This window comes from Nipponia nippon, unplaced genomic scaffold (assembly GCF_047370975.1).
Source record: "Nipponia nippon isolate SJK-2023a ecotype South Korea unplaced genomic scaffold, ASM4737097v1 scaffold_15, whole genome shotgun sequence".
NCBI classification, from domain to species: Eukaryota; Metazoa; Chordata; class Aves; order Pelecaniformes; family Threskiornithidae; genus Nipponia; species Nipponia nippon.
In genome coordinates, this window is record NW_028262331.1 from 1053207 (window position 1) to 1080162 (window position 26956).

General features: G+C 64.4%; 1 protein-coding gene across 16 annotated transcripts; it reads left to right on the top strand.

Moving 5' to 3' along the window:
* The first annotated feature begins 2127 nt into the window (after window positions 1-2127).
* Window positions 2128-26418, top strand: ELN (elastin). 16 transcript variants are annotated; one of them, XM_087752053.1, is made up of 34 exons: window positions 2132-2369; window positions 9011-9064; window positions 9534-9560; window positions 9749-9781; window positions 11002-11046; window positions 11683-11775; window positions 12447-12500; window positions 12586-12633; window positions 13780-13851; window positions 14086-14112; window positions 14321-14392; window positions 17431-17472; window positions 17965-18033; window positions 18329-18373; window positions 18509-18592; window positions 18683-18742; window positions 19673-19777; window positions 19870-19917; window positions 21247-21399; window positions 21481-21540; window positions 21696-21845; window positions 21957-22010; window positions 22606-22707; window positions 22921-22974; window positions 23204-23338; window positions 23506-23553; window positions 23941-23979; window positions 24173-24232; window positions 24685-24726; window positions 24838-24864; window positions 25190-25231; window positions 25450-25479; window positions 25598-25648; window positions 25782-26418. In XM_087752053.1, exons 1-34 carry the CDS (start codon window positions 2291-2293, stop codon window positions 25829-25831), a joined length of 2154 nt encoding a protein of 717 aa, XP_087608179.1. In that variant the 5' UTR covers window positions 2132-2290; the 3' UTR covers window positions 25832-26418. The 16 variants fall into 16 exon arrangements, with proteins under 16 accessions (XP_087608186.1, XP_087608184.1, XP_087608182.1 ...); XM_087752054.1 differs by having other exon boundaries at window positions 2134-2369; window positions 17431-17457; XM_087752060.1 differs by lacking the exon at window positions 12447-12500 and having other exon boundaries at window positions 2128-2369.
* The last annotated feature ends 538 nt before the right edge of the window (window positions 26419-26956 follow it).

The following is a 26956-nucleotide window of genomic DNA, read 5'->3' on the forward strand; positions in this document are numbered from 1 at the left end:
GTTTTTCCCCGACACTTTGCAAACTTCGGGGAATGCTCCCAGCCCTTCCCCGCGGGCAGCTTGCGAAGCACTCGGCTCTGCCCTGGCCAAATCACAAAGGGCTTGGATCCCGTTCCCCAGCCTGAGTGCCAGGGGTGGGGAGATCGTGCCTCGCATCTATTCTTTCTAGGTACAAAACACGCTTTCAAAAGTCAGAGCCATTTCACTGGCAAGAGATGGAAGCTGCTAGAGACGGCCAGCTGCCCCAGATACGATTTCCAGCAAAGTCACTTTCCCAGCCCTGCTCTCTGCATGTTTTGCAGACACACGCATCGAGGACGCATCGCCTGGATCCCCGGCCAGCCCCGACCGGGGGTCTGCATCCTCGCGGGCCACATCGCAGCCCCAAGGCCGCTGGAACCGCTGCAAAGCTGCTCATCCCCGCATCCATCCGCTCCCGCGTCGCTCCTCTCTAGCAGCAAGCTCGCGTTTAATGACCGAGTGTGTTTTCACTCAAGCATTACGTCATTCGGCAACGCCAGCCGCGTGGACGGACGGGCCAGCCCGGCTGCTCTGCCCCTGCCGATGCTCACCCCCTCTCCGCATCGCGGGGCGCTCTGTGCCCCCCAGCCCTCAGCCTTTGCAAGGAGGCAGGTGAACAGAAGATCAGCATCCATGCAAAGCCCACCGTGGGGGCAGCGGCTCCTGCACGGTTCCCCCCCTCCATCTCCTTGACGTGTCCCAGCGCCGGGTGTGGAGGGCAAAACGCTCCGTAATTTCCACCTCCCGGATTTCCTGCGGCTGTAGCCATAAGCACTTTCCCTAAAATAAAGTGGGAGCTGAGATAAGCCAGACAGCCGGGCTCCGGAGGGACTGTCCCGAGCATGGATTTAGCTCACACTTCTTTAAGTGGGCGTCCAGGTTTGGGACTTCGCACCTCTCGCAGGCGGAGAGGAACTGGGTGGATGTGCTGATAATTTGCTGCCAATTTCCGCAGCCGTGGAAGGAGCGCGAGGAATGGGGGGCTGCTGACGGGGAGCCCCGCGGGAAGGGGGTGCAGACAGGGCATTTCCTCGCACGTGCTCTCACGCCCCGGGCAGCGGATTGGGGCTCACAGGGAGTTGGGTACCGGGATGAGCAGCATCTCGGCTCCTGGCAAAGTGGGGAGGGCTCCACGTCGGACCTGCAGTGATGGCACGCAGCGCTCAAGCGTGGCCAGTGCTGCAGGCTGTAGGGAGAAGGGTATTTTGCACTCTTTGCTCTTCCCCCCCCGTTTAACTCGCTGCCCCCCAGACACTCGTCCAGAGGTACCCCATGAGAAGGGGGACGAGGGGGCCAGCAAGGACACGCGGTGCCTGGGTTTGCACCAGCATCTGCTTTTGTACTCAGAGGTGATGGAGGGGTTGGAGCCCGGGTGGCCCCGAATGAACCGGGGCTGGAAAGAGGGGAGCAGCCCAGCTCAGCCGCAAGAAACCCCCCCGCCCCCGACACCGGGCTCTGGAGGTGGCTGGGGGACGCTGTGGCCACCACTAGCCACGGCCAGCCCGGGCTGGGCGCTGCGTGTCCCCAGGACACCCCGGGGCCGGGGAAGGGGCACCTCTCCCCGGTCCAAGCAATAAATTTTTCTGCAAACCGCCGGTTTCCAGCCTCCTGCCGCGGCCGGGCACCCCGCGCCCGCCACCTAACGGCCACCGCCGGCGGAGCCCCGCTGCAGGCGGGCCCCGGGCCCGGCCGGGCCGGCTCCCTGCCCCGGCACCCCGCCGTGGGCGCTGCTCCCCGCTTGCCACCCCCAGCCCCCCCAGAGCCCCCCAGCCCTTTACCCAGCCGGTCCCCATCGCCCCCCCCCCCCCCCTCCGCCATCTGCCCGGTGCCACCCCGGACCCCCCGGTGCCCCCCGGGGCACGACCCCCCCCGCTCCCCCCCGGGGACGCGGTGCCCCACCGGGGTGGGCGCAGCCCCCCGCCGCAGGCGGCCTTGGCAGCTCCCCCCGCCCCCTTCCAGCTTTCTTGGCAGAGGAGCACCCGGCTTGGAGAGAGCAGCAAGGGAGAGGAATTAAAAAAAAATGGGAAAAGGGAAAAAAAAATTAAAAAATAACCAAGCAGCCAGCCCAATCGGCTGGAGAGGCTCGTGTGTCTTTGCCCTTTCCTCATGACGTAGTGTCCTGTGCCTCTCTCCCCCCTTCTCCCTCTCCTTTTCCCCTCCCTCCTTCCAAACCCCCCTCCCCTTCCCCTCGCATCCTTGGAAGCAACAATTAAGCAGCTCTGGGATAAAACACACTGCCTGCGGGAGCACGGGGGCATTGCTTCAAGAGATGGCAAGGCAGGCAGCTGCACCCCTCCTTCCCGGAGTCCTCCTCCTCTTCTCCATCCTCCCGGCTTCTCAGCAAGGAGGTAAGGAAAGAAAAAGGCTCCTTCTCCTTAGCCCCGGCCAGCGCTTTTCCCCGGCTCCGCGGGGACCCTCCACGGGCACCGGGGTTCGGCTGCTGGCCCCCCCTCAGCCCCACGGCTGCCCCGGCTGCGTGTCCCCGAGTAGGGGCAGGCAGCCCCCTTGCCCTGCCTTGGGGACAGCCCCGAGGGCGGGAGGGCAGCCCCCTTGGGCGCCACCTTCCCGAAGGGTTCTTTGCCCCCCAACCCGGCGGGTGGCACGTGCCGTGCCCGGGTGGGGCGGGATGTCGCCGAGGCGGGTGACACAGGGCAGTCCGGGAATGGCACTGCTGCGCGAAGCACTTGTCGGGGGGAGGCTGCGAGGTGTCCTGGAGAGAGGCTTGGGGACACGGGAGGCCCCGGGGACACGCAGGCGGGGGGCAGGGCAGGGCAGCGGGGGGTGGCTGCCAAGCTCCCACAGGGATTGCCCTTGTGAGGGACTGGGGGAGCTGGCACCTGTCACCGCCCCGGTGCGACGGCGGTGTGAGCTGGAGGGGCAGCGGGGGTGTGCACGTGTGCGAGCTGCTGCACAGCGTGTGGCCGCGACACAGCCCGCCGGGCTGCAGAGCAGCTCGACCCACCCGAATCACAGGGTGCTTGGGGTGGCCCTCGCGCCATCCTCCTTCAACTTGTGTCACCAGCGTCAGGGCCATCCACCCGTGTGTGGCACAGGCCACGGCTCGCTGGCTGGTCCCGGGCTGGGCAGCGGCAGGGGCTGCGTGAAACCCCAGTGCACGCACATGCACACACACGTGCAGCAAACCCGCTGCCAGGGCGGGGAGGCGAAAGCCAGGGCGCAGCGGTTTGGTCCCACGGTGCCGCGTGACGAAGCCGGAGCGGCCAGCGCAGCAGGTGCCTGCCCGCTGGACGGCTTGCGTTTTTGTGGTTGGGCCATGAGCACTTGCAGAGAGGGGGAGAGCAGCTCTGAGCACAGATTTATAGCTCACTGTAACGTCCAAACTGCGCAAAGGTTTATGAGGCAGGGACAGTGGGCTCAGGGATGGGACAGCCACCTCCCGAGAGCCAGGCGGGGGTCGCCCCATGTCATGCCATGGAGAGCATGCGATGGGCAAGAGCCAGCATCAGTGATGGGGTCAGTGCCAGAGCCATCGCATGGGGCTTCTCAGCCACCAAGGACCAGAGGAGGGGAGAGGGCAGGATCCTGTGGGCCAGGGAGGGCAGTGCCAGGGCTGCAGGCAGCTGCAGGCTGGGACACCCCTTGCCCAGGGCAGAGCCCTCAGGGCTGCTCTCTGCAGTCCGCAGCATCATCTGCAGGTGCTCTGCAGCTCCCTGCTCTGCCCCAGTGCGGTTGGCTCCTGGGACCCCAACCACAGGCTGGTCTGCCCCTGGCTGTGCAGGCAGAGTGAGCCTAGAGCCATGCCAAGCCAGGCAGCTGCCTGTAAAGCCGAGCTGCTGTCAGTGCCTCATCCTGGGTAGCTACAGCTCAGGGTCAAGGTGCCATCCCTGATGGGATGCAGCTCAGTCCTGGGCACTTTCTGTCACCGGCAGTGATGCTCTGCACTGGCTTGCTGAACCACGGTGGCTTTGCTCCCCAGCTGGGAAAGTCTCAAGGGGACTTTTGCCCTGGGGTGAGATCCTGCAGCAGTTTGGGGCTGTTGGCCCCTCTCCAGTCCCTGGCTCAATCTCCAGTGGTGTTTGCTGGTTTGGGAAGCTCACAGAGGAGGTGGCCCTGGCCCTGGAGATGGTCCCAGTGCTGATGGGGACACTGGGGAATTCTTCCCTGGGGAGGAGTGACCAGTGCCTTTGCAGCCTGGTGTGCTGTGTGGCACAGGGCAGGCTCAGCCATGCTCCTTGCCGTGCCAGCCCTCGGGGACTGAGCTGGGAGAGAGGCACGGCCAGTGGCACAGGGTGGAGGGGATGCCAGGGTGCTGTGGGGTGCACCCACCTGGTGAGGGCTCAGGGCAGCATCCTCGGGCACCTGCTGCCGGTGCAGCTCCAAACCAGTCTGGCAGGAAAGGGACCCTTGAGAGATCCCAGGGTCAAGGGAGAAAAGCGGGGAGCCCCCCTGAACACACAGACTGTCCCCCTCAGAGCACTGCCCCTGCCGAGGGGCTGAGCAGCAGCTGGCAGTACTTGGGAAGCTCCCAGCAGTGGGTCAGGATCAGCCCCTGCTGCTCTGCATCCCCCTGGGGAGCAGAGTTGTACTGGGCACCGTGGGGATGTGCACGGCTGGATCCAGGCCGCTGCGTGGGGAAGCTGCCGTATGTTTCCCTAAAAGGTGCCAAGTGCAGCATGTCCCAGTGTTTGGAGAGGGGCATCCATCCCTCAGGGCTTCCATCCGCTCCTCACTGCTTCCTGTGCCAGAGCAGAGGGGCTCCCCTGGGAATGACACCCCCAGAGAGGGGACAAAGCCCTGCAGGCTCTGGGACCATGGCGGGCAGCTCAGGTGGGTGCAGAGAGGCTGGCACCGGGTGTGCTGGCATCCCAGCCTGGGTACCGTGGAGATCCTCTGAGGACACTCAGAGTCCTCAGGGTGCCCCGGGGCCAGTAGTGCCAGTTGTGGGGCTGGGATGGCATCTCCCCTTCCCAGCCAGGCACCTCCCCAAGGCACCGGCCTGCCGGGGCTGCTGCCTCTGCAAACAACTCGCAGGGTGCAGCTCCTCTGCCAGCACTCAGAGATGAAAGCTGAAGCCTTGGGGGGCTGGAGAGGAGCCAGGCTCTCGACAGCAGCCCCCCCTGCTCCCCACCGAGCTGCTACCAGCGCGCTCAGGCCGGGATGCAATGCGGCTTCAAAGTTGCTTGGAGACTGCATGTTTCCAAAACCGATTCTCCCAAGAAAAAGCAAACAGCGGCGTGAGGGAAGAGGGGAAATATCTGCAGCGGTTATGTGCTCCTCCTCCTCCGAGAGCGGTTGCCCACGGGCGCAGGGAGGGCGGCGAGGTCTGCTGCTGGGTCCGAGGTTTGGCCGCCTGGTGCGGGTGTGAGCTCGTGTCCTGTGGTGGGTCCTGGTCTCAGTCTCAAAAGGAGGGGAAAATAAGCTTTTGAAAGAGAAAACAGCTGAATTTCTGGCTTGTAAAGCTGCAAGCAGCGATGCAGGTTGAAATGGTGCGGATGATACAAACAGTGGTCAATGAGAAATAGTGCAGGTGATAAAATAGTGCAGCTATTGCAAATAGTGGCCTGTGGTACAGAGCTATGGAAGAAAAAGTGCAGTTTCTATAAATAGGGCTCCACACTGGATCCAGTTTCTATAAATAAGGCTCCACACCGGATCCTGAACACCTCCAGGGGTCAAACCCTACCACAGCTGGGGCTGCACACATGGCTGCAAATTATCCTGCCCCTGGCTTGAGAAGACATCCCCAGGTGGCTGCTGGGGTGCTGGGGCCAGCCCCATGCTCTGCAGGCTTACAGCCAGCCCTAGCCCAGGAGAAAAACTGGGAGACAGGAGAAATCCCCCTTCCCAGAGTGCCGGCAGGCTCAAACCAGGGGCAGAGGCAGCGCAGAGCTCCTTCAGTCCCGGGAGGCTTGGTGACTCAGTTTCCCCTTCCCCTTTGTGCCAAGGGAACGTGGGATGGTGAGGCCAAAGCGGCGGCACGCCACGCCGGGGAGCAGACCCTGAGCTGGGCTATGGGCTCCTGCCCCCGAGGCTGGGGAAGGATGGGGCTGGAGAAGGACAGAGACTAGCCGGAAAGCGATTGCCGTAGCCTGGTGTGGCCTTGGGGAGCCCACGGTGTAGCCGGTACCGGGCGTGTGCGCTGCTGTCGACACCCGAGCTGTGGCGGTGCTGGTGATGGATGGGACTGGTGATGCTGGGGTGAACTTGGCTGCTCGAGGCTGGTCCTCAGCCGGAGAGCAGAGTGGGTCAGAGACCCCTGTGCCCCCTGGCAGTGCCCGCACCGGGGAGCAGACCCCGAGCTGGGCTATGGGCACTGCCTCCCCACCGGGACGAGCTGGCTCTGCCAGCGCCAAGACAGCTTGTAAAATAACTTCAAGAGAAGTGCAGAGCTGGTCGTGTTTGGCAGCAGAGCTGGTCAGGGAGAACTGCAAGGGGGGAGCAGCCTTCTGCGATGCTCCTGAGCGAAAGCCTGGGCTCCCCAAAGCCACACAGCATCCCCACCCCGGCCACCCCACTGCCCCCCGGCCATCCAGGCTCCTGCCAGTACTTGCTGACCCCCTCCGCCTCCTGATCGGGGCAAGGAGATGGCTGATGAACAGGCACATCCTCCGTAATCCTCCAAAAGGTGCAGACCTGCCGGGAGGCACTGGGATGAGCACAGCGCCTTGGCCCTGGGACGGTGCCTGGGGATGACCGGGGAGGGGGCAGCGACAGCGTCACAGCAGTGGGACCCCCCAGCCAGGGTCCACAGCACCCAGGAGGGTGACAACGATGAAGGGCTGAGTTTGGCAGCCGTGGATGTGGGCAGGTGCCACCCGGGACTTTCTAGGGTCCCCACGCACCCCAGGAAGGCTGTGAGCCATCCTGCCTTGTCACAGCTTCCCCGGGGTCTCTGCCAGGCAGTGCTGGTACAGGGGACAGAGGGGTAGGGGAGCTCAGCCTGGGTCCCCGGGGTGTCTGTCATCACCCCAGCACCAGGGATCCTCCTGCTTGGTGGCAGGGGGGACAGTCGCTGGCCCTGGGCACAGGGGTCCCCAACACGATACTGGTCATCCCACCGGCTCTCGCTCCCAGCGGCAGTGGGGCGTCCCTTCTCAGCAGGGCGGGTGGGGAAGGACAGGCGATGTGTGGATGCGCAGAGTTTGTTTGGAAACAGGCAAGAAGTTGGGATTTGTTTTTCCAAGCTGGGGGGGTGTGTGTGGGCGGGGGAATGTGCCGGGAAAAGGAGCCGCTCCATAAACCCCTGGCCGGCGGCCGGCTCGGGCTGTGCCGTGCCAGAGGGGCGAGCCGGCCGGTCAGAACGATGACCAAGCATGTGTCCCCTCCACTCCAAGGGACATCAGCTGCTCCAGGGCTGGATTCCCCCCAGCAGGGCCCTGGGAGGTGGTTTCTGGGGGCACAGGGCTGAGCCCCGCTCTTTGGCATCACTGGGGCACGTGGGGGCTGTGTGACGGGTCCTGGCACAGGTCCTCCACCTGTGTGTGCATCCCGATGGGTTTGTGGGTGCGCGTCCTGCCGGTGCGTGTCCCCCAACATCTCCTCTTCACACACAGCCTGACACCCCTCTTGCACGCGTGTGTGTGCTGACACATGTGGGTGCATCCTGGCACCCAGTCTCTCTGTGTGGCTGGGCTGGGGGTCCATCCCAGGTGCCCTGGGTGGTGGGGGACATGTGAGCAGGGCCCAGAGCACACCCTCATCCCTGCCACGTTGCAGCGGGCAGCCGTTGGGGTGAAGCAGGGGGCTATGGGGCACAGGGAGGGGGGACCTCCAGAGTTTGCACCACATCTGAGATGAAGAAGAGATGTGCAGCACAATGTGCCCCCCACCATGGCTGCCAGCTCTGCCACTTGCCTGGCACCTGCCTGCGCTGGCTACCCTGCCCAGTCCCTGGGCACCGCGCAGCCTGCGGTGGTGTTGCCAGGGCTGTGCTGCTGCAGGCACCTAGCTCCGAGGGGTGCCGGGTCCCCCCCACCCTGACCGGGGTGCTGGGGAGGCCACTGCAGCCTCAGAGCAGGACAGCAGGTCCTCAGGTCCCAGCCATGCCACCGCAGGGTCCCCAGTGCCCATCCACCCTGAACTCCATCCCCTCTGCCCAGAGCAGGCAGAAGAGCTGGGTGCAGTTTGCTACAGGGGCACTGGCCACGGCAGCCCTCTGCTTGCCTCTGGCAACCCCCAAATCCTCCTGCCAGCCTCACTGCAAGCCCTGCCAGCCATCCTGCCAACCCCACGGCGACCCCCCCAGTGCCAAAAACACGCTCCAGCCAAAAGCAGAGCATTCCTCTGCATTGCAACCTCCTTGTGCCACCAACCCACCTGCAAGCCCATCCTTGGCCCTGATGGGGCAGTGGGGACCACCCTGAGGATGGCTGCCTGGTGGTCTGCAGGAGACAGACCTTTACCAGGGTCCAAACCAGCCAAAAAAAATTTCCTGTGGTGTCTGAGCACGACCTCTGAGCATGAGCTCCAGACGCTTTGGAAAGTGGTGGGACCTGGGCGCTTATCTCAGCTTTGCAGAGACGGGCAGAGGCACGCAGGTGGTTTTGATGGGTCTCAGCACTGTCCCCCCAGTCCAACACCCCAGTCCTGCTGGCCTGAGCTGGCTCTTCCTGCTGGCAGCTTGGCAGGCAGGGCAAGGCAGGGCAAGGCAGGGCAGGCAGCTTGGGCGTGGGGCCGCCAAGCATGCTCAGGCTTGACTGGGACCAGCGTGGGCTGCGGGGATGAACTGGGACAGCCTCACCCCCCCATGCATGACCATGCCTGGACCCGTCCCCCACCCCCCAGAGCCACGTGAAGCTGGAGGTGACGGAGGCGGTGCTGGCTGTGGTACGGGACAGTTTTTGGGAAGCAAAGCTGGGCACCAGCAAGAAAAAGGCAGGGACCTGCCCTTGAGCCCTCGCCCCAGGGCTCTACATCCCACCCCCTCCGCAGGGAGCAGCTCCCCATCCCAGGAGGTGCCACCCACCCCGACCCACCGGATACACTTGGATCCCTGGGGGGATTTTAACGAGGGTCTCTTCTCTTGCAGGGGTCCCTGGTGCTATCCCGGGAGGGGGAGTCCCAGGAGCAGGCTTTTTCCCAGGTAAGGGGTCCAGGCAGCGTTGGGGGGGGCTCACACTGCTTGCAGGGATGGGACAGGTCCCTGGGGGGTCCGCAGGTGCCTCTGAGCCAGCACGGAGGGCTGGAGACTGGCCAGCTGGGATCAGGGGACATGGGGACACCCTGTCTGGCAGCTCAGCCCTGGGTTGCTGCCACAGCGCCAGCCCCACAGCGTGCGGACAGGACTGGGTGGCAGTGCCAGGCTTACGCTGGGGGTCACTAGCCCAGGGCTGGCACCTACACCCTGCCCAGTCCTGGCCACAGGAGGTGCTCAGAGGTCACAGCCTGTCCCCAGTGTTTCAGTCAAAAGCTTGGGGACATCCCAGGGAGGATGCCCCATCTCCTTGCACCCTGGTGACCCTCTCTGCCTCCCCATGGATCCCCCCAAGAGCCCTACGTGGGTGGGTGGGTGCTTACAGGGATGGGTGCTAAGACTGTGCCGTTGCTCGCAGGTGCTGGGGTTGGAGGTTTGGGAGCAGGTGAGTGCTGGGACCCCTTTGCCCAGGGTGTGCTGGGATGGGGAGGGGGGCAGCTACCCCTGGCAGAGCTGCCTTGTGGCGGGCAGGGGGTCTGCCACAAGGCTGGCCCTGTCCCGCACGGTGTCCCCCCCTCTGGGGATGCTTGGAGGAAGGATGGCTCTGACCCCTCTCCACTTGCTCTCCCCTAGGACTCGGGGCTGGGGCAAAACCTCTCAAACCAGGTAAGAAACCTTTCCTTGGCTCTCTCGCCATCTCCAGCTGTGCCAGTGGCCAGGATATTTCCTGAACCCTGTTGCCCTCATGTTTCTCCCACCTGGCCAAGGGGACCCCTCCACCCTGGGCACCCCCATGGCCAAGGCACGCAGCAGCCAGCACTTTCCGCCCTGCCCTGCCATGCTAACCCCCGCCAAGCCCCCGTAGCCGCAAGGGAGCCTTCTTCCCACATCCCCCGCTTCGGTGCACTGCCCTCTCCCCTCCAGCCCCCACGGATCACCCTTTTGGGGTGCTTGCTGCCTGCAAACCTGCACCAAAGCTCCTCAGGAAGATGCAAAGCCGAGTAACGCTTGCTCAGCCCTGCCGGGAGCCGGTGCCCACGGAAAGCTGGCAGCACCTCCGCCTGCTTGCATTCACGGCCAAGCAGCTTTTGCTGGGGCTCCTGCAGCCCACGCTGGGGTTTGTCTGGCCTAGAAATGAGGGGGCGAGAGGGGGCATCATGGGGAGAGAGATGAGAAGCTGGCAGGAGGATGCACAGCCTGAGGGCACTGAGCCTGGGGCATGGTGCTGGGGCAGCAGGGACTGAACGTGCAGGGGGAAAAGCTGGTGCCAACAGAGATGCCCAGTGCCCATCGAGGCCCAGGGAAAGATGTTATTTTAGGTGGAGACCTGGGCCTCCCCTCCCTGCCCGCCCCAGGGGTACCCGCTGTGCCCCGGGGCAGGGGCGCACTGCACCCCTCGGCCCCCCGAGCTGGCCCGTCTGCGCGGCGGGAGCGCCAGTCCGAGGCGGGGGCCTGCAACCTCCGTTTACTCAGATTTCAGCTCGTGGAAAGAAAAACAAGGCCCTTTATTTTGGCGTAATTAAAACCAAACGCGGCGCGGCCGCGAAGCCCCAGCCGGAGCGGTGTCCGCGCCCTGAGCCAAAGGCAGTGGAATTTGCGCCTGGAGGGAGCGAGGGCTGATTAGCCCCAGATGTTGGAAGGCAGCGCTGGCCAGAGCCGGAGGGACTCATTCCTCAGCCATAAACATTTCGGCTCCGTCCCTTCATGGCCTGGCTGGGTGGGGGGCGGGCAAGGCAGAAAGGGATGGGATGGGGGACCCTTTGTCACTTGTCCCTGTGCCCGTTCCCAGGACACGTTGTTCCACCGGGATGGTGCAAGTGGGACGCTCCTGCTCCTTGTCCTCTGGCCCCGGTCCCCCCCCTACCTCACCCCACTTCTCTTTCCAGGGGTCGGAGGTCTTGCGGGACTCGGCCCACTTGGCCTGCAGCCAGGTGAGCACAGACCACCAGCCACCCCTGCTCCAGACTGTCCCCAGGGCGATGTCCCCAGGCACTCACCTTGGGGATGGCACGTGGCTTGTCCCCATTGGGTGCTCTCTGTAGCCTGTCTGGTGGGTCTCATCTGGGCTGGGCACCCTTCCCAGACCTGAGGGACCGGCAGCCACCAATGGGCAGCCCTATGGTCCCCCAACACCGTGGCATCAACCACAGCTGGGTGACCCCAAGCAGTGATAGGCAAGGAGGGACACGGGATCCTCATGGGGTCTGCAGCAAAGGGACAGTGCCTGCATGTGGCCTGCCCATCCTACCCGGGGCCACAGGGGACCTTGGCGTGCACCGCAGCCGGTGGCACCACAGGGTGCCCCGGGTGGCATGGGCGTAGCTGGTGATGGGTGGGATGTGGAGAGGAGCAGGTACCTGGGGGGGATGCAGGGAGAAGCCAGCGCAGGACAGGTCAGCGCCTGCTAACCACCGCCTTGCCCAGCCTAACGCCAGCTCCCGGCACCCCCGCGCAGCCCCCCATGGCTCACTGCCGCCTGCGCCCACCACGGCCGGCGTGGAGGGTAGGACGCCTTCTCGCCGGCAGCTTTTTGGGGATGCTCACGCTGGTTTTTCTCCTCCCCACAGGTGCTGCAGGTCTCTTCCCTGGAGGCGCCTTCCCCGGGGGCGTCTTCCCAGGTGCTCCCTCCGCCGCTGCCCTCAAGGCTGCTGCAAAAGCTGGTGAGTGCTGAAGGTCTCCCATGCAATGCTGGGCCAGACAACGATGCTGGGCCAGACAACGATGTCGGGCAAGGCAGCAATGCTGGGCAAGGCAATGACGCCGGGCAAGGCAATGCCAGGGCTTGGTCAGCCCCCAGGGACTCCCGGTGTCCCCTGGCTGCTTGGGTTAGGAGAGGTTTCCCTGTGGAGCTGGCGGCTGCAGGTAGGAGGTGCTGCTCTTGCCGGGACCCTCCACCGATGCAGAGGGACCCTGACATACCTTGGTGTGCTGAGAAAGGGGTGTTGGCGAAGCCTGAGCACCCAGGAGTGGAGAGCACCGAGCTGCCTGGTCCCCGTGTCCAGGTCTAGGGGACTCATCTCTGGTGCTGCCTTGGGGTGTCCCCTTCACCCCCCAAGAGCTGTCCTGAGCTTGTCCCTTCCTTCGGCACCGCTCTGGCCACCCGTAGCCCAGCAGTGGCATCTCACACTGGTACACTCCTCCTCCCAATGCCCCCAGGTGCTGGCATTGGTGTTGTGGATGGAATTGGTGGTCTTGGTGGTCTCAGGGTCTCCACAGGTAGGAAATACCGTGCGTCCCCAGCATAGCTGAGCCCGGGGCAGACGCGTCTCCATTCCTGCCAGGGTGGGCAGGAGCCAATGCGCCGGGGCTCAGGGGTCTCTGCTGCCTGCAGGTGCGGTGGTACCAGGCGGGGTTGGTGCGGCAGCGAAACCCCCCAAAGTACCAGGTAGGTGCACGGCCCCGAAGTGGGGGGCCGGGGTGGGGAATGGCTCCGGCTGGGTGCTCATCCCTGCCCTTCTCTTACCTGGCAGGTGCTGGGATTCCTGGAGCTTTCCCGGGCGGTGTGCTCCCTGGAGCAGGTGAGCTGGGGGTCCCCACCCCACCAGCAGCACCCCAACCTCCGAGGGGGTCCCCACCCCACCAGCAGCACCCCGGTTTGAGTCAATAGCCATGTGGCCAGCTGCACCCTGGGTGTTATGACACACCCCCCCTGCCTGCCCTCCCCATGCAGGCAGAGCACCCTGCCCTGCAGAAGGCTGTGTGCAGCCCCATGCTGCCTGCCTGCCTGACTCCCTGCTTGCCCCATCACTGCTGCCTGCAGTTTCCAAACCCTTTCTCTGGGGCTGTAGCGACGTTTCCACCACGCCAAAGGCAAGGGAACCCGGCGTCTCCGGGGGTCTCATGCCAAGCTCCGCGGGAGCAGGCGGCATCAGCACCGGGAAGAGGAGCTGGCACAGACCACGCCAGGGCCGGCTTGCCCAGCCAAAGACGGCGTGGGAAGGAGAGGGAGGAGGTGGTGGGGGGAGAGGAATTCCTCACTGCAAAGTAATTTGGGGGAGGAAAACTTGTGAAAACAAGATGTTTCGACACTGTCAGAATGAGAAGTGTGTTGCTGGTCAGGAATGTCTTTTCCGTGTCTGAAAACGCATGAGTTATAATGAAAGACATTTGTAAAAGGGAAAGAACCCCAAACTGAACAAAGAAAACACCAAAAACCAAACCCAAATGACTGCAAGGCCAAAGCGCTGCCTGTTGCCCCAGAGGGTCAGGGCTCGGTGGGCAGGACCCCCCCTCCCACTCCCCAAAGAGCCCCACCTTGCACGAAGCCACTGCACATCACCGGGACAGAGAGCAATGCCTGGGCTTGGCTATACCATGGCGTGGGCTGGTGCTTTGCTGTCACGAGTGGGACCCACTCTTGGGTGCCATGTATCCTGCAGGCACCCCGAGCTCCTGTGTGGGCAGCCTGGCCCTCCACAAAGCACAGGCAGGCACAGGGCTGGAGCACACCCTTCCCCGGCAGCTCTGCCTGGTGGGGCGGGGAGGCTGGCACGGGGATGTCCCAGCAAGCCCCTGGGGGATCAGGGTCCCCTATCCCAGGGTACAAGGGTTAGTGCTGAGCCAGAGATGGGTGACAAGGATTTGGGAGCTGGGTGCAGGGGTCTTGGGTACCAGCAACGCCACGGTGCCCAACCATGCTGTGGCCCCTCTGGTGTCTGCTGCAGGTGTCCGCTTCCCTGGCGTAGGGGTGCTGCCCGGAGTACCCACTGGTGCTGGAGTCAAGCCGAAAGGTCCAGGTAGGTCCCCTCGATCCCCTGGGGACACCGGGGTGGAGGGTGGGTCCAGGGCTGGCTCCAGCTCTGCCCCCATCCCCATCCTGCTGGGGCTGGCTCCAGCCCATCCTTTGGGGTCGCAGTCCCACAGGGCATGTGGGCGAGCGAAGCCGACCTCCGGCTGAGCCCACACAGGCTAGTTTGGACCCCGAGGATCAGCTCCGAGGCTGATGCGGGTGCCTTTGTGTTTCTGCCTAGGAGCAGGAGCCTTCGCAGGAGTCCCCGGTGAGTGTCCTATCTCTCTTGCTCGTCCTTCTCTTCCTTCCCAAGCCTGTTCATCACAGCCATGGCCTCCCCAAACCAGAAGATGCCTCAGGGCTTCCCGAGCCACCCGCTCTCTTCTCCCGGGGTGCCCTGGGGCGCTCCCCTCTCGCAAGGACTGGTGTCAGCCTGGCCGCGGGCTCCAGGTGAGAGTCTGCTGTTGGCTTTGCAGGACTGGGAGGTTTTGGAGGTCAGCAGCCCGGTGTCCCTCTGGGGTATCCCATCAAAGCTCCTAAGCTCCCAGGTAAGCTGCCACAGCCAACGGGGCTAGGGGTGAAGAACCCCGAGCAGTGCCAGGAGAAGGACCCGCCGTTCCCCAGGGCTGAGCCACGGTGTCCCCGGGTCCTCCGGACCTGGCAGTGCCAGTGCTGGCCCTGGGACAGCAGGACAGGGCGAGGGGCGCTGGGCAGGTGAGTCCAGCAGCAGCCCTGCCTATCGCAGCCCCATGGGCAGCTGCCTGGCTGCTGCTGGTGGTCTTGCCCCCAGCCCATGAGGACGACGCTGTGCCTTTCTCTGGCTGTGGTAAGGTAGGAAAGAGCATGTTCTGGGGACATGCTTTGGGCCAGGCCACCCCAGGCTGTCCCTGCCAGCTCCTCCTGGCACAACACGCAGCCCTTGCAGGGACCATCTCCTTTCTGTGGCTCCTGGGGTTGTGCCGGTCATTGCTGGGCATTCACCTGAGCCAAACGTCCTGGCTCAAGGAGCTCTAGCCAAGGCCACCAACAGCAGACAGGAGGTGGGGATGGAGCTCCAGGCAGGTCTCCCTCCCCACTGCCTGCCCAGATGAGGCTCAGCCCCAGCCCAGGGAAGCCTGGGGGTGCTCAGCACCCCTTTCCCAGGCTGGGCTGCTCCAGGGACCTCCATCTCCCAGCCCTGTGCCGGGTGTCAGCTCTGCCCGTCCCCAGCCAGCCATGCCCACACAAGGACAGCGGCAGGACAGGCAGTGCCAGGCAGCCAGTACTGGGTGCTGTGGCCTCCAAGGGCCACGCTGCCAGCTTTCTGGTTCGAAGAGCAGCCCCGAGGAGCAGGGCAGCCAGATCTGAGCGGGAACCCTCATCCCTGGGGTGCTGGGCAGCGAGTAGATCCATGGGCATTTTCCCACTCGCCGAAACAAGTTGCTGCAGGCAGGAAAGCCTTGGCAGGGGAGCCCACCCCCGGGGAGCAGATCCCACCCCAGCACGGGCGCCAGCCCCAGCAGCTCTGCTGGCTTCCCCCCGCTGGGGCCCGTCGCCGCAAACGACGGCAGAAATACTTGGCCCGCAGAGGCTTCCTCCCGCGGAGGCAGAGTTACACTCGTTAGGGCGACTCGGCCCCGCCGCCATCGGATACTGTCTGGCCTCCCAGCCGCAGCCCGGCCCCAGACGGCCTTTCATGGGGTGCCCGGTGCGGAGAGCAAACCACCGGCTCGTGGCACGGCCGTGCCTGGCTCCATCCCGTGGTGGCCCCGCCAGTGGCCCGCAGCCCGGACGGGACGCTGCTGCCGGCTGACCCACTTTATGGGGAGCCTTCGTTAAATAAATCAGGGGAGGACACCCATCCCCCTGGCCAGGGAGCCCCATCAGTGCATCACACCTCTCGCGGGGACCAGCAGGACAGTGGTGGTACCCTGGCTGTGGTTTCAGCTGCTGGGTGCTGCCTGGCACCCTGGTCCTTCCCAGGACGCTGGGGGATGCCAGTTTGTTGCCTCTGAGGGCTTGGGGCTGGTGGCATGGGGACAAACTGGGTTGGCTGTTAAGGCTCTCACTTTGATGCTGCGGCTGGACCCGGGGAATGCCACACGTCCCCCTGAGCTTTGTCTCAGCTACAGTAGGTCTGGCTCTAGAGGGGACAAGGGGACAGCAGGGAAAATAACATTTTCAGTGGAAAGTCTCCTTTTTGGATGATTTGCTCCAAATGCCCTAGCCAGCTCCTGCTCTGTGCTGTCCCCACTCAGGAGGTGGCCCCAGGGCCACCATGCTCACTGGGGGCTCAGCCTGAAGCTGTGGCTGAAATCAGGGTCCCACCCGATGCCACAGGGAAGGGGACTTCTCCCCAGTGCCCGGCCATGCTGGGGTGGTATCGGTCTGTGCGCAGCCCTTTCCATGCCAGCCAGCGTGCCCGTCGGCCCTGAGCCCCCCCGGCAGCGCTGGTGGCATCCCCGCACTGGGGCAGGATGGGTGCGTGCAGCCCCAGGGTGGGTGCTGCTCTTGCACCCGGCTTGGGGTGGTGAGGAGCCGGGCTTGGACCCAGCAAAACCCTCGGAGACCCAAGGGCTTGGACTCTTGACCCTTGGAGGCACCTCCACGTGTCACCCAGTGCCAGACGCTTCTGCAGCTTTGGGGTGAGCGAGGGGCTAGTGAGGTGCCCCGGGATGGGCAAGGGGGGTCCCCACGGTGGGGCACACCTGGCACAGCTCACAGCCACAGCAGCCTGGAAAGCCTCCACCTTCCAGCAATGCTGTGCTGGCGTGGGACAGCCTGGCAGGGTGGAGGGAAATCTGGTCCCCACATGCTGGCTGGCGGGAGAGGACGGCGTCCCGTGCTCAAGGAGATGCTTTGCCATGAGCAATCCTGTCCTGGCTGCAGACAGCAGCATCCTCCCCTCCAGCGGGAGGGCTTGGTGTGTGAGACACCCTCCACCCTACGTGCTGCTCGGGGTGTCCCCATCAGGAACGTGGCAGCCCATCAGCCCTTCTCAGGCTGCCGCCAGCGGTGATGGGAGCTCCGTGCTGCTGGCTCCCAAGTGCACGGTCCCCACCGAGTCACGGGCACCCCCGTGCCATCCCAAACGGTGGGATCCTGCTCTTTCGCAAGGAGACATTTCCCTGGCCGCGATGTTCCCACTCGTAATCCCTCCCCATCCCTTCGTGCCGACTTCCTAATGAGGTCACGTTTCAGCAGAGGCTCCCAAGCCCTGATTCCAATTAAAACCTTTCATCTGGAGCCGGCTGTGGCACAGCCAGTTGGGTACAATTCTCGCCGCGGGGCTCCCGGGGGACCCCCTGCCGAAGCAGGGTCATAGGAGGCTTCTGCAAAACCAGCTTTGGGCACCACAGCCCTTGGTGTGGGGCTGAGAGCAGGTGGCTCTTTTTGGAGCAGCTGCTTCCAAGGTGATGGAGAAGAGCATCTCCTGGCCTGGTTCCATCACAGGGGGTTGTATCCTGGAGGATTTACTATCCCAATGGTAGAAGCCCCGAGGGCTGGTGCTGCACAGCCGGCTGGCAAAGAGGGGCTACACCGCGGGGCAGAGGGGGCACGGCCACCGGCAGCCAGGTGCTAACCCGCCACCTTCTCTCCTCTCCAGGTGGCTATGGATTGCCCTACACCACTGGTAAGCTGCCCTACGGTGAGTGCTCGTAGCCCTCACTCCACGGTTGTAGCTCCTCGTGGCTCTGCCGGCTGCCGCAGTGGCCTTGTGACCACTGAAACCTGGGGCGGTGTGAGGGGCATCCCGCTCCCAGGGTGAGGTGGTCCTTCAGGGGACCCGTGCCTTGCCCTGCCGTGACACCTGTGGACCCGACTGGGAGCAACCTGGCTCTCCTGGCACCCCGTGCCATGGGGCCAGGAGCCGTTAATCTGCAGGCACGCCGCGGCACCGGTAGCGGTCAGCTGGCTGGCTGGCTCTCTGCTAGGACACGTCCTGAGCCGCAGCAAGCTCCAGGCAGGGACGTTTGAACTGGCATCTCTACTGGAGGGGAGCTGGCTCCAGAATTCCCCCCATATCCCTCGACGCCGGCGGAGGGAGATCCTTTGGGCCGAGGGAGCTGCTCCATCTGCCTCGCTCCACTTCCCAGGGCCAGTGCCTGACCTGGCTTTGCCTTTCTCTTTGTGATTGCAGGCTTCGGGCCCGGCGGGATAGGAGCTGGCATCGGGATAGGAGGAAAGGCAGGGTACCCCACCGGGACAGGTATGTTCCCTTCCCAGGCAGCCCCAGGGTGGGGGACTGGCACGGGGAAGGCAGGGGGACCAGGCACCCCGTCACTTTGCCAGTCCTCGGATGGGGTGTTGTGCACTGCCCAGCTGTCTGGTGGCCCCAGGGTGGCAGTGTCACCCCAGGGACAGCCTGGAGGGGTGCATCACCTCCCAAAGGAGAGGGGGGTGGATGCTGACAGGAGGGGATGGTCCCCAGGGTCCCTGTGGGATGGGGGACATGAGGTGGGAATGGTCTCAGGAACTTAGCAACTGCCCATGTCCTTCCCCAGGAGTCGGAGCACAGGCAGCAGCAGCAAAAGCAGCAGCGAAATATGGTGAGTCGCCCTCCACGGGCACATCCATCACCCATCTCCCCAGCTGGGCAGCTGCTCCCTCCCTCCCAGGCTGGGGGGAATGCTGGTTGTGTCTCTGCATCACTGAGCTGATGGTCCCGTTCTCTTCTGTGGCAGGAGCCGGTGTCCTGCCTGGGGCTGGAGCCGTCCCGGGAGTCGGCGGACTGGTACCTGGTGTCGGCGTTGTCCCAGGAGTCGGAGGTGAGACGATGGCGGGGCTCTGTCCTGGGGCTCGGGGAGGGTCGCCTCCCCCCATCCCGCACCCCTGACTCTCTCCCGCTACCCCGGCAGTTGGAGGGCCGGCAGCGGCGGCAGCAGCGGCAAAGGCAGCGGCAAAGGCAGGAGCTTTCGGTGAGTCCCCTGCTGTCTCGGACAGATCCGGCAGCTGCCTGCGGGGCTGGGATCACTCTTGGGGCACAGAAGAGCTATGCATTGGTGCCGGGGCTGCACAGCTTCACTGCCTGCCCCACCACCCCCTGTCCCATCTCCTGGGGTGCTCTCCCAGCCCCAGCCCCCTACCCCAGCTCCAGCGGCTGCTTGCTGTGGAGCTCAGGGCGAGGTGAAGCCGCTCTGCTGAGCCTGTGGCTTTTGCGGGTGGAAGGCAGCAAAGTGCAAAACCTCCCCCAGGGCTGCAGAGGGGCTTTACCCCCTTGGGGGAAGCTTCCAGCAGCCTGTTGGGAGAACCAGGCTTGGGCATAGCAAAGCCTGGTTTGCAAAAAGCAGCTTTTTTGGTGGTGGCTGGAGGGCTGGCTGGCTACCTTGCAAGGCAGCAGCCCAACACAGGGCAGTCCGTCCCCATCATGCATGGTTTCTCCATAAGAGATGGGGTTTTGCTGTGCTGGGCTCCAGCGGGGTGTCCGGGGAGATGGTGTCTGTAACGAGCCGTCATTTGTTAGCGGAGGGATGTGTTTGGTGATGCAGAGCTCGTGTTCGCTGCTCACCTCATTGGCTCTTTTGTGGGAGAAAAGCAAATAGCAAACAACCGCTCATTGGAGCATCCAAGGAAACACGTCAGCCCCGGGAGCAGCTCCACGGCCTCCAGGGACCTTGGGGATCCCCAGGCTCCTGGGTGGCCCGGTGGGCTCCAGACCCCTGGGTTGGGTGTAGGGAGCTGGGAATCCCAATCTGGGGTACATCCCAGGTCCCCTGAGCAGCTGGTTTGGGAGGTGTGGAGAGCTCACCACAAAGCCAGCTGCCTCCCATGACACCAGGTGAGACCATGTCCCCACCAGTGGCGTGGGGTGTTTTTTGGGGGGGACTGACTGCTCTGCTTCCCTCCAGGTCCAGGGGTGCTACCCGGGGTTGGCGGCGTCCCAGGTCTTGTGCCCGGCGTTGGTGGTGTCCCCGGCTTGGTGCCTGGTGTTGGAGCTGTCCCCGGGGTGGCAGGTGACTGTTCCCAGGAGCCCTGTCCCCACTGCCTGGCTCTGTGGAGGGCACGGGCACTGGTGGCTGAGGCTCCCTCTCTCCCTTGTCCCCAGGAGTCGGGGCGCCGGCGGCAGCAGCAGCAGCAAAGGCAGCTAAGTTCGGTACGTACTGCTTGGTGCAAGGAGCTCCCCAGGGACCCCTGCTGACCCTCCCCGCCCGTGGCACTCATATCCCCATCTCCCTTGGGGATCAATCCTGATGGCTCGTGACAGGGATGGGATGCGCCCAGTTCAGGCTTGGCTTCATCCCCAGGGCAGGACCTTCTCCCTCTCTGGGGTTTCTGCAGGCTTTGTGGAGGTGAATGGATGAGACTGAAGTCGTGTCTTTGGACCTTGTCTGCATTCTTGGGTTTTCTACCAAACCCGTTTTTCCAGCAGCAGACCTGACCCAGGGTCTGGTGCCCATGGGCTCAGCCTCGCTGCCTGGGTGGGCAGAGATCCCTGGCAGAAGGACCCCTGCCAAGGGTCACCACCACCCAGCAGGAATAACCACCCCCAAGGGAGCTCCAGCGAAGAGGAGCCCAGAGGGGACGAGGACATGGCCAAGCAGCAGGGAAGCTGGGAGCCCGGGCACAGAGAGGAGGCAGAACGGGCCCCGAGGCTCCACGTAGGGCTGGGGGATCCGTGTCCTGCTCCCAAAGGCAGTGCCAGAGGTTACATGGCCAGGTCCCAGGACCTTCTCCTGCACCATCACTGCAGAGCCCTGGGAGTCCCCTAGGAGCACCCATGCTCAATGGTAGCTTTCCTTTGATGGTAGCTTTCCTTTTCATCGCTGGCCATTTCTTCCATTTCTCTTCAGCATCTTGTAGAAAAAAAATCCCACCACGTGCCCAGGGAAGGATGGGATTTAGGGAGAAACCTGGCAAGTGACAAGTTAAGGGGTGTGTGCTCTGTGCTGGGGCGCCAGGCACCTGCTGAGCAGGGGGCCATGAGGACAACCCCTCTGGCACTGAGCCCTTCCAGAAGTGATCTGATGCTTGTCCTTGTGGCACTAATGAGTGCCAGTGGGTCAAGGCTGTCACTGCCCTGGGCAGGTTCCCAGTCTAGCCAGTGCCCAGGGCACCCAGCCCTTCCAGGTAGCTACTGGGCACCACCAGCCACTTCTCCTCCATGGCCTGTTTGGCTGCAAGGCTTGATGTCCCCATGATGAGGACCATCTGGAGCCCCCCGTGAGGTTGAGGATCATCATGATCCCCTGTGCTGGTGACTTCCCAGCCTCTCTTTTACAACAGCGGATTTTCCACCCTCACTGGCGCCTCTTGGGAGACACAGGACCAGTCCCTCCCTTGCACCACTGTGTATCTCTCCTGGGACGAGGCATGGGGTGCTCTCCTCACCACGGCACGATGATGAGAGCAGACCTACGATGAGGTCCCACCTTTCAGCTGTTGCTGCAACGAGATCTAACTTCTCCTGTCTCGTTGCCTGCAGGAGCTGGCGTCGGTGTTCCTGGCATTGGCGGTGTTCCTGGTGTTCCTGGTGTTCCTGGCGTCCCCGGTGTCCCTGGTGTCCCTGGTGTCCCTGGTGTAGTCCCCGGCGTGCCCGGTGTGGCTGGGGTTCCTGGTGTGGTGCCTGGTGTCGGAGGTGAGCAGACAGGCTGGCACAAGCCGATGGGGGGGTGGTGACCTCACCAGTCCCCTGACTCCCTCCCTTCTGTCCCTGCAGTGGGTGGCCCAGAAGCCGCAGCGGCCGCGGCGAAGGCTGCAGCGAAAGCCGCGGCATTCGGTGAGTCACTGTTATCCTTTCCCAGGGAGGGAGGAGGGATGCTTGCAAATGGGCAAGGTGGGGGGCACCCCTGGCACTGTGGATGGTGGGGAGGTCGGCAGGACCCCTGCCTATGGAGCCTGCCTGCTCAGCTGCATCCCTGAATCTCTCTGCAGGAGCAGGGCGCGTGCCCGGAGTTGGCGTGCCCGGAGTTGGTGTGCCTGGAGTTGGTGTGCCTGGAGTTGGTGTGCCGGGAGTCGGTGTGCCGGGAGTTGGTGTGCCCGGAGTTGGTGTGCCCGGCGTCGGCGTGCCCGGTCTGGTGCCAGGTGAGATGGTGTCTAAGGGATGCTCGGGATGTCCCCAGCGGTGCTGGCTGAGGGGTGCTGGCATGGCTGCCCCAGCCCATCGCTGCCCCTCACACTCCCCCTCTCTCCCAGGAGGTCCAGCAGCCGCCGCTGCTGCCAAAGCAGCCGCCAAAGCAGCCAAGTACGGTAAGCCGAGATCTCTCTGTGGTTATCCCACATGTCCTGTCTCCTGCCACCTCCCCAGCCCAGCTGTCATGGCTGGGGCCTGGCACTGCATAGGGTCCCTGTGGGTCAGACCGAGGGATGAGGTCTCCGTAGGGCTGTATGTGGGATGAGCTCCTGGCTGTGTCAGGGGGTGCTCTCCAGAGAGCTGGTCTGCGTGGAGAGTCCTAGGTTCATCATCTGTACACCTTCTCATACATTAGTCCATCCACCCTCCCTTCTACCCACCCATCCACACCACCAGCTAGCCAGCCAGTCACCTCAGTATCCAACTGTCCGCTCATCTGTCCATCCATCTGCACCTCCATCCATTCATCCCTCACCCTCTGTTCATCCATCTCACCATGCATCCGTCCATTCCACCATCCATCTATTCATTCCACACCCATCCACCTCAACATCCATCCGTCCATCCATCCATCCATCCATCCATGCATCCATGCATCCATCCATCCATCCATCCATCTGCCCACCCCAGCCTGCCACACTTTTTCAGCTGGCTCCTTCCACCACCTCTCTTCCTGAGCTGAAGCCCCAGTCCTTCCCTCTCTCCTTGCAGGAGTAGGTGGCCTTGCTCCCGGCGTGGGTGGCCTTGCTCCTGGCGTAGGCGGCCTGGCTCCTGGCGTGGGTGCCCTGGCCCCTGGCATTGGAGGTGTCCCAGGTGAGGAGGAGGAAGGCGGGTGGTGGTGGCAGCCTGGCTGGTGCGGGGGCAGGTCTGGGACAGGACAGGCGTTAGGAGGACCTCTGTGGTCTCCATCAACGCATGGCCATCCCTTGGGGGATGCAGAGAAGGTGGGAGGGATGGGCTCTGCTCAGCATTGCTGGAGAGACCCGCCCCAGGGACACTGACCCCCCTCTTGCTGTCTCTGCTCAGGGGTCGGAGGTCCAGCCGCAGCAGCAAAAGCAGCAGCGAAGGCAGCCAAATTTGGTGAGTTGGCTGGAGAAGCCCGTCGCTCGTGGCACAGCCCATGGCAGGCAGCTCTACCCCCGCAGTGGGCATCTGGGGTCTCCCCATGAGCCCTGGTGTGGCACAGACTGGTCCAGGGGGAGCTGGGGGACTTCAGGGGTGGGCACCCCATGCCGGGCACATCATCCCACAGGATTATGGGAATCACAGAGGGATCACCCCCACGCTTCCTCACCCCCTCTCTCCGCAGGTGCTGGCGTTGGAGGGGTGCCAGGCGTGGTGCCCGGCGTCACGGGAGTGCCAGGAGTGACACCCGGTGTCGGCGTCGTGCCTGGGTTGGTGCCGGGCGTGGGGGTACCCGGTGCTGGCATCCTCCCTGGGGCAGGTATGTGCTTCCCGGTCGGGGACCCGCATGGGGACAGTGGTGGCTCGGGATGCTAAAAGCCACTGAGCCATGTGGAGGGGTGACGGGGGGGAAGCAGATGGGATGGAGGATGGTGGCATGTGGGAGGGGTGACCGTCCTAACCGCGGTGTCCTCATTTGCTTTGCAGGCATCCCCCAAGTAGGGGTGCAGCCTGGTGCTAAACCTCCCAAATTCGGTAGGTATCTCTGCCACCCTGCCCCAGGTCCACCTCGGACCATCACCAGGCACCCTCCGTGTGTGGCCATCGGGGTGCTGGCCTCCCTTTGTGTCCCCTGCATGTCCCCTAGTGTCCCGGCAGAGGGTGGCCCAGGTGTGGGTGCAAAGTGCCACCCGTGTCCCCTTCCCTGGACTCTCTGGGGACATTTTTCTCCTGCTCTGCATTGCCTGCAGCAATGCCTCATGCAGGGGGTGAGCGCCCTGTGGGTCTTGTTGCTTTGGGTGCTGCGAGATGGGTGCCGGGGACACTCAGGATGGGTGTCAGGGCCACCCCAGTGGCTGGGGGTGCCCTGAGCTGTGGGTGCTGGGCTGTGGGGGACAGGGGTTAATGGTCTCTCTCTGGCAGGTGTTCCCGGGGTTGGAGTCCCAGGGGTCGGCGTCCCAGGTAGGTGCTGAGCCCAGGCAGCGGGGATGTGCAGGCAGAGGGGTGCTCCCCCAGAGGGGTGCTCCCCCAGAGGGGTGCTCCCCCAGGGAATGGGGGGAGTGGGGCTGCCCGAGGAAGGACGGGCACACGTGGGGCTGGCGAGGAGCGGATCAGATGCTGCCCCGCTGGTGCTCACCCAGGGTCCCCCTCATAGGTGGCCTTGGAGTCGGTGGCCTCGGAGTCGGTGGCCTTGGAGTTGGTGGGCTCGGTGCTGGTGAGTGATGCTGGCCCTGGCATGGGGGCTCGCCAGGGCTGGGGTGCAGGGATGCAAGCGGCAGCAGCACGCTGGCAGAGTGACAGAAGGGAAGGGGATGTATGGGGTGCAAGGGATGCAGGGGATGCAGGGTTGCTTTTGTCCCCTCCTGGTCCCCACGGCACGGTCCCACCCCACACTGTCACCATGCCCTGTGCCCCATCTTGTGTCTGCCACCTGCCCAGCTCCCGGGGTATGATCGGAAAGAAATGCCGCCTCTGAGCAGGTACCGAGGGCCATAGCACCAGCATTGCCATGCCATGTGGACAGGGGATGGTACTGTACCATGTCCCCAACAAGCGGAGATGCAGGTCCCTGCCTGGGGACCCTCTAGGCTCATAGCAGGGTCTGGCTGCAGCCCTGGGGGCAGCGAGCCCCGGTGGGGGCTGCACTGACGCCCCTCTCTGATGCAGGGATCCCATTCCCAGGAGCTGTTGGGAAACCTCCCAAGCCAGGTAAGGAAGAGGGGATGCTCTGGCCAGGGGGGCTGGAGGAATGACCCCCATCCCTGTCCCCATCCCTGTCCCCATGGTCCCTGCCCTCACCAGGGCTCTCCCATCCCGCAGGTTTTGGTGTTGGGGGGCTGCAGCCAGGTGAGTGCTGCGGTTTGGGGCTGGGTGGGAGCATGTCCCCTACCATGCCATGCACATTCCTGCTTGCTGTCCCCACCCTGCTGCTGTCCCCCGCTGGGCACGCCACTGCCCAGGAGAGCACCCCAAAGCCAGACAGGTGCCCCGGCAGGGACAGGGGCTCTTGCAGCGGCTCCTGTCCCTGCAGTGAGCCAGGGTGTCCCCAGCCACGGCATCCCCAGCCACAGCGTTCCCAGTCATGGTGTCCCCAGCCAGGGTGTCCCCAGCCAGGCAGGGTCGGGGTAGCACTGCTGTCACAGGCTGTCACCGGCTGTTGCTTTTTCCCCAGGGGTTGGAGTTCCCGGCTTTGGCGTGTCACCGATATTTCCAGGTACCGTCACCAGCTTGGCGCCTTGGCAGGCACCCGGGGCACATCTCGGTGCCCTGCTGGCTTGTGGGGACATGCACAGCCCATGGAGCACGGGGACATGGTCACGGTCTGGGGAGGGACCCAGGGGACCGGGCTGAGTAGGGGGATGCTCAGATGGGGGTGCAGGGCAGAGCAATGGGGGTGCCCGGCGGGTGCTGACGGCTTCGCTCTGCTTTCAGGTGGGGTTGCCGGCCAGCTGGGATTTGGTGGTGAGTGTCCATCCCCTGAGTGGGGCATTTTTGGGGTGGGGGGTGCATATCCCCCCCTGCACGCATCAGCCAAGCAGGGTGGGGGTCCTGCTCACCCCGCTCTGCCTCCCCCCCGCAGGGAAGCCCCCCAAGACCTTTGGAGGAGCCCTCGGTGCCCTGGGCTTTAGAGGTGAGCACTGCCACTGGCTGACCCCCCGCCCCGCTGGGGCTGGCTCCTGCACCCCCTGCCCTTCTCCCAGCCGCCCCCCCCGGGGTCTGGGGGTGCAGGGAGGGGCTCATCCTCTGCATCCCCCCCTTCCCAGGCGGCGTGAGCTGCGCACAAGGGAAGTACTGCGGCAGGAAGCGGAAGTAACCGCTCGCCGTCACCGATGACCTCATGAACTTTGGTGCTACTGCATGGTCCAGAATGTAAATCCCAAGCAAAGCTGAGACACCCCCACCCCCCCACCCCAAACCCCCGGACCCCCCCCAATGCCGGGGCTATCCCCGGTCCCACGTTCCCAGGAGGGACCCCACGCCTCCGGCAGCGTCCGTCCCCCCACCAGCCCCTCCGGCCCAGCAGGGAGCGCGGAATAAACTGCGGGGAGCAGCCGTCCCCCTTGGTGCTATCGCTCCCTGCGGGATTTTGAGGGGGGGGGTCTTGGGGTGTCACCCCCCCCTCAGCCCCAGAGCTGACCCCATGGGGGGGGGGGGCAGGATGAGGGGCACCCCACATTGGAGGGATGGAGGGAAGAGGTCCCGGCGGCAGGGGGCTGCGGGGGGGGTGATGTCCCTGTCGCCCTGGTGCCCCCCCCCCCAGTCCCCGTGCTACCCCCGACCCGGGGGGGCCACGGGCGGGAGGGGCTCGTCCCTTCATGTTACTCACTTTGCTATAACTGGGTGGGACGCCCTATACAGAGGGACTTGCTTCCGACAGACTAATAAAGTTTTTAAAGGATTCTGGCTCTGTCCCGTGTCACTGTCCCCCTCCCCGTGGTGGTGGCGGTGGCACGGCCCCGTTGTCTCGTGCCTGTGGCTCTGCCCGAGCCCGGGGATGTGCTGCGTCCTTGGTCCGGGGATGCCGTTTGCCCCACTGCACGGTCACAGCCCTGGGACATGGCGGGGGGGTGAGGGGACGGCCTGGGGACACAGGGGGATGCCGGTGCCCTGTCCCAGTGACAGCCCAGGCTCCCAGGGAGAGGTCTGTGCCCTATCCCAAGGTGAGAGCCTGGGGGATGAGGGGGACATCCATGCCCTGTCCCATGGTGGCGGCCTGGGGATGCAGGGAGATGTCTGTGCCTCGACCCACGGTGACAGCCTGAGGACCAAGGGGGATGTCCATGCGTGCCCTTGGTGACAGCCCAGGGGACAAGCGATACATCTGCGTGCTGTCCCATGGTGACAGCCTGGGGCAGGAGGGGGACCTCCATGCCCTGCCCCACGGTGGCAGACGGAGGGATGATGGGGATGTCCATGCCCTGTCCCACAGTGATGGCCC

What these genes read in the sequence shown, in the direction of transcription:
- ELN (XM_087752053.1), top strand. Translation starts at nt 2,291, where the DNA reads ATGGCAAGGCAGGCAGCTGCACCCCTCCTTCCCGGAGTCCTCCTCCTC. An exon ending in GGCAAAGGCAGGAGCTTTCG is followed by an intron (nt 18,743 to 19,672) that starts GTGAGTCCCCTG and finishes GCTTCCCTCCAG; the next exon opens with GTCCAGGGGTGCTACCCGGG. An exon ending in AGTTGGTGGGCTCGGTGCTG is followed by an intron (nt 24,233 to 24,684) that starts GTGAGTGATGCT and finishes TCTCTGATGCAG; the next exon opens with GGATCCCATTCCCAGGAGCT.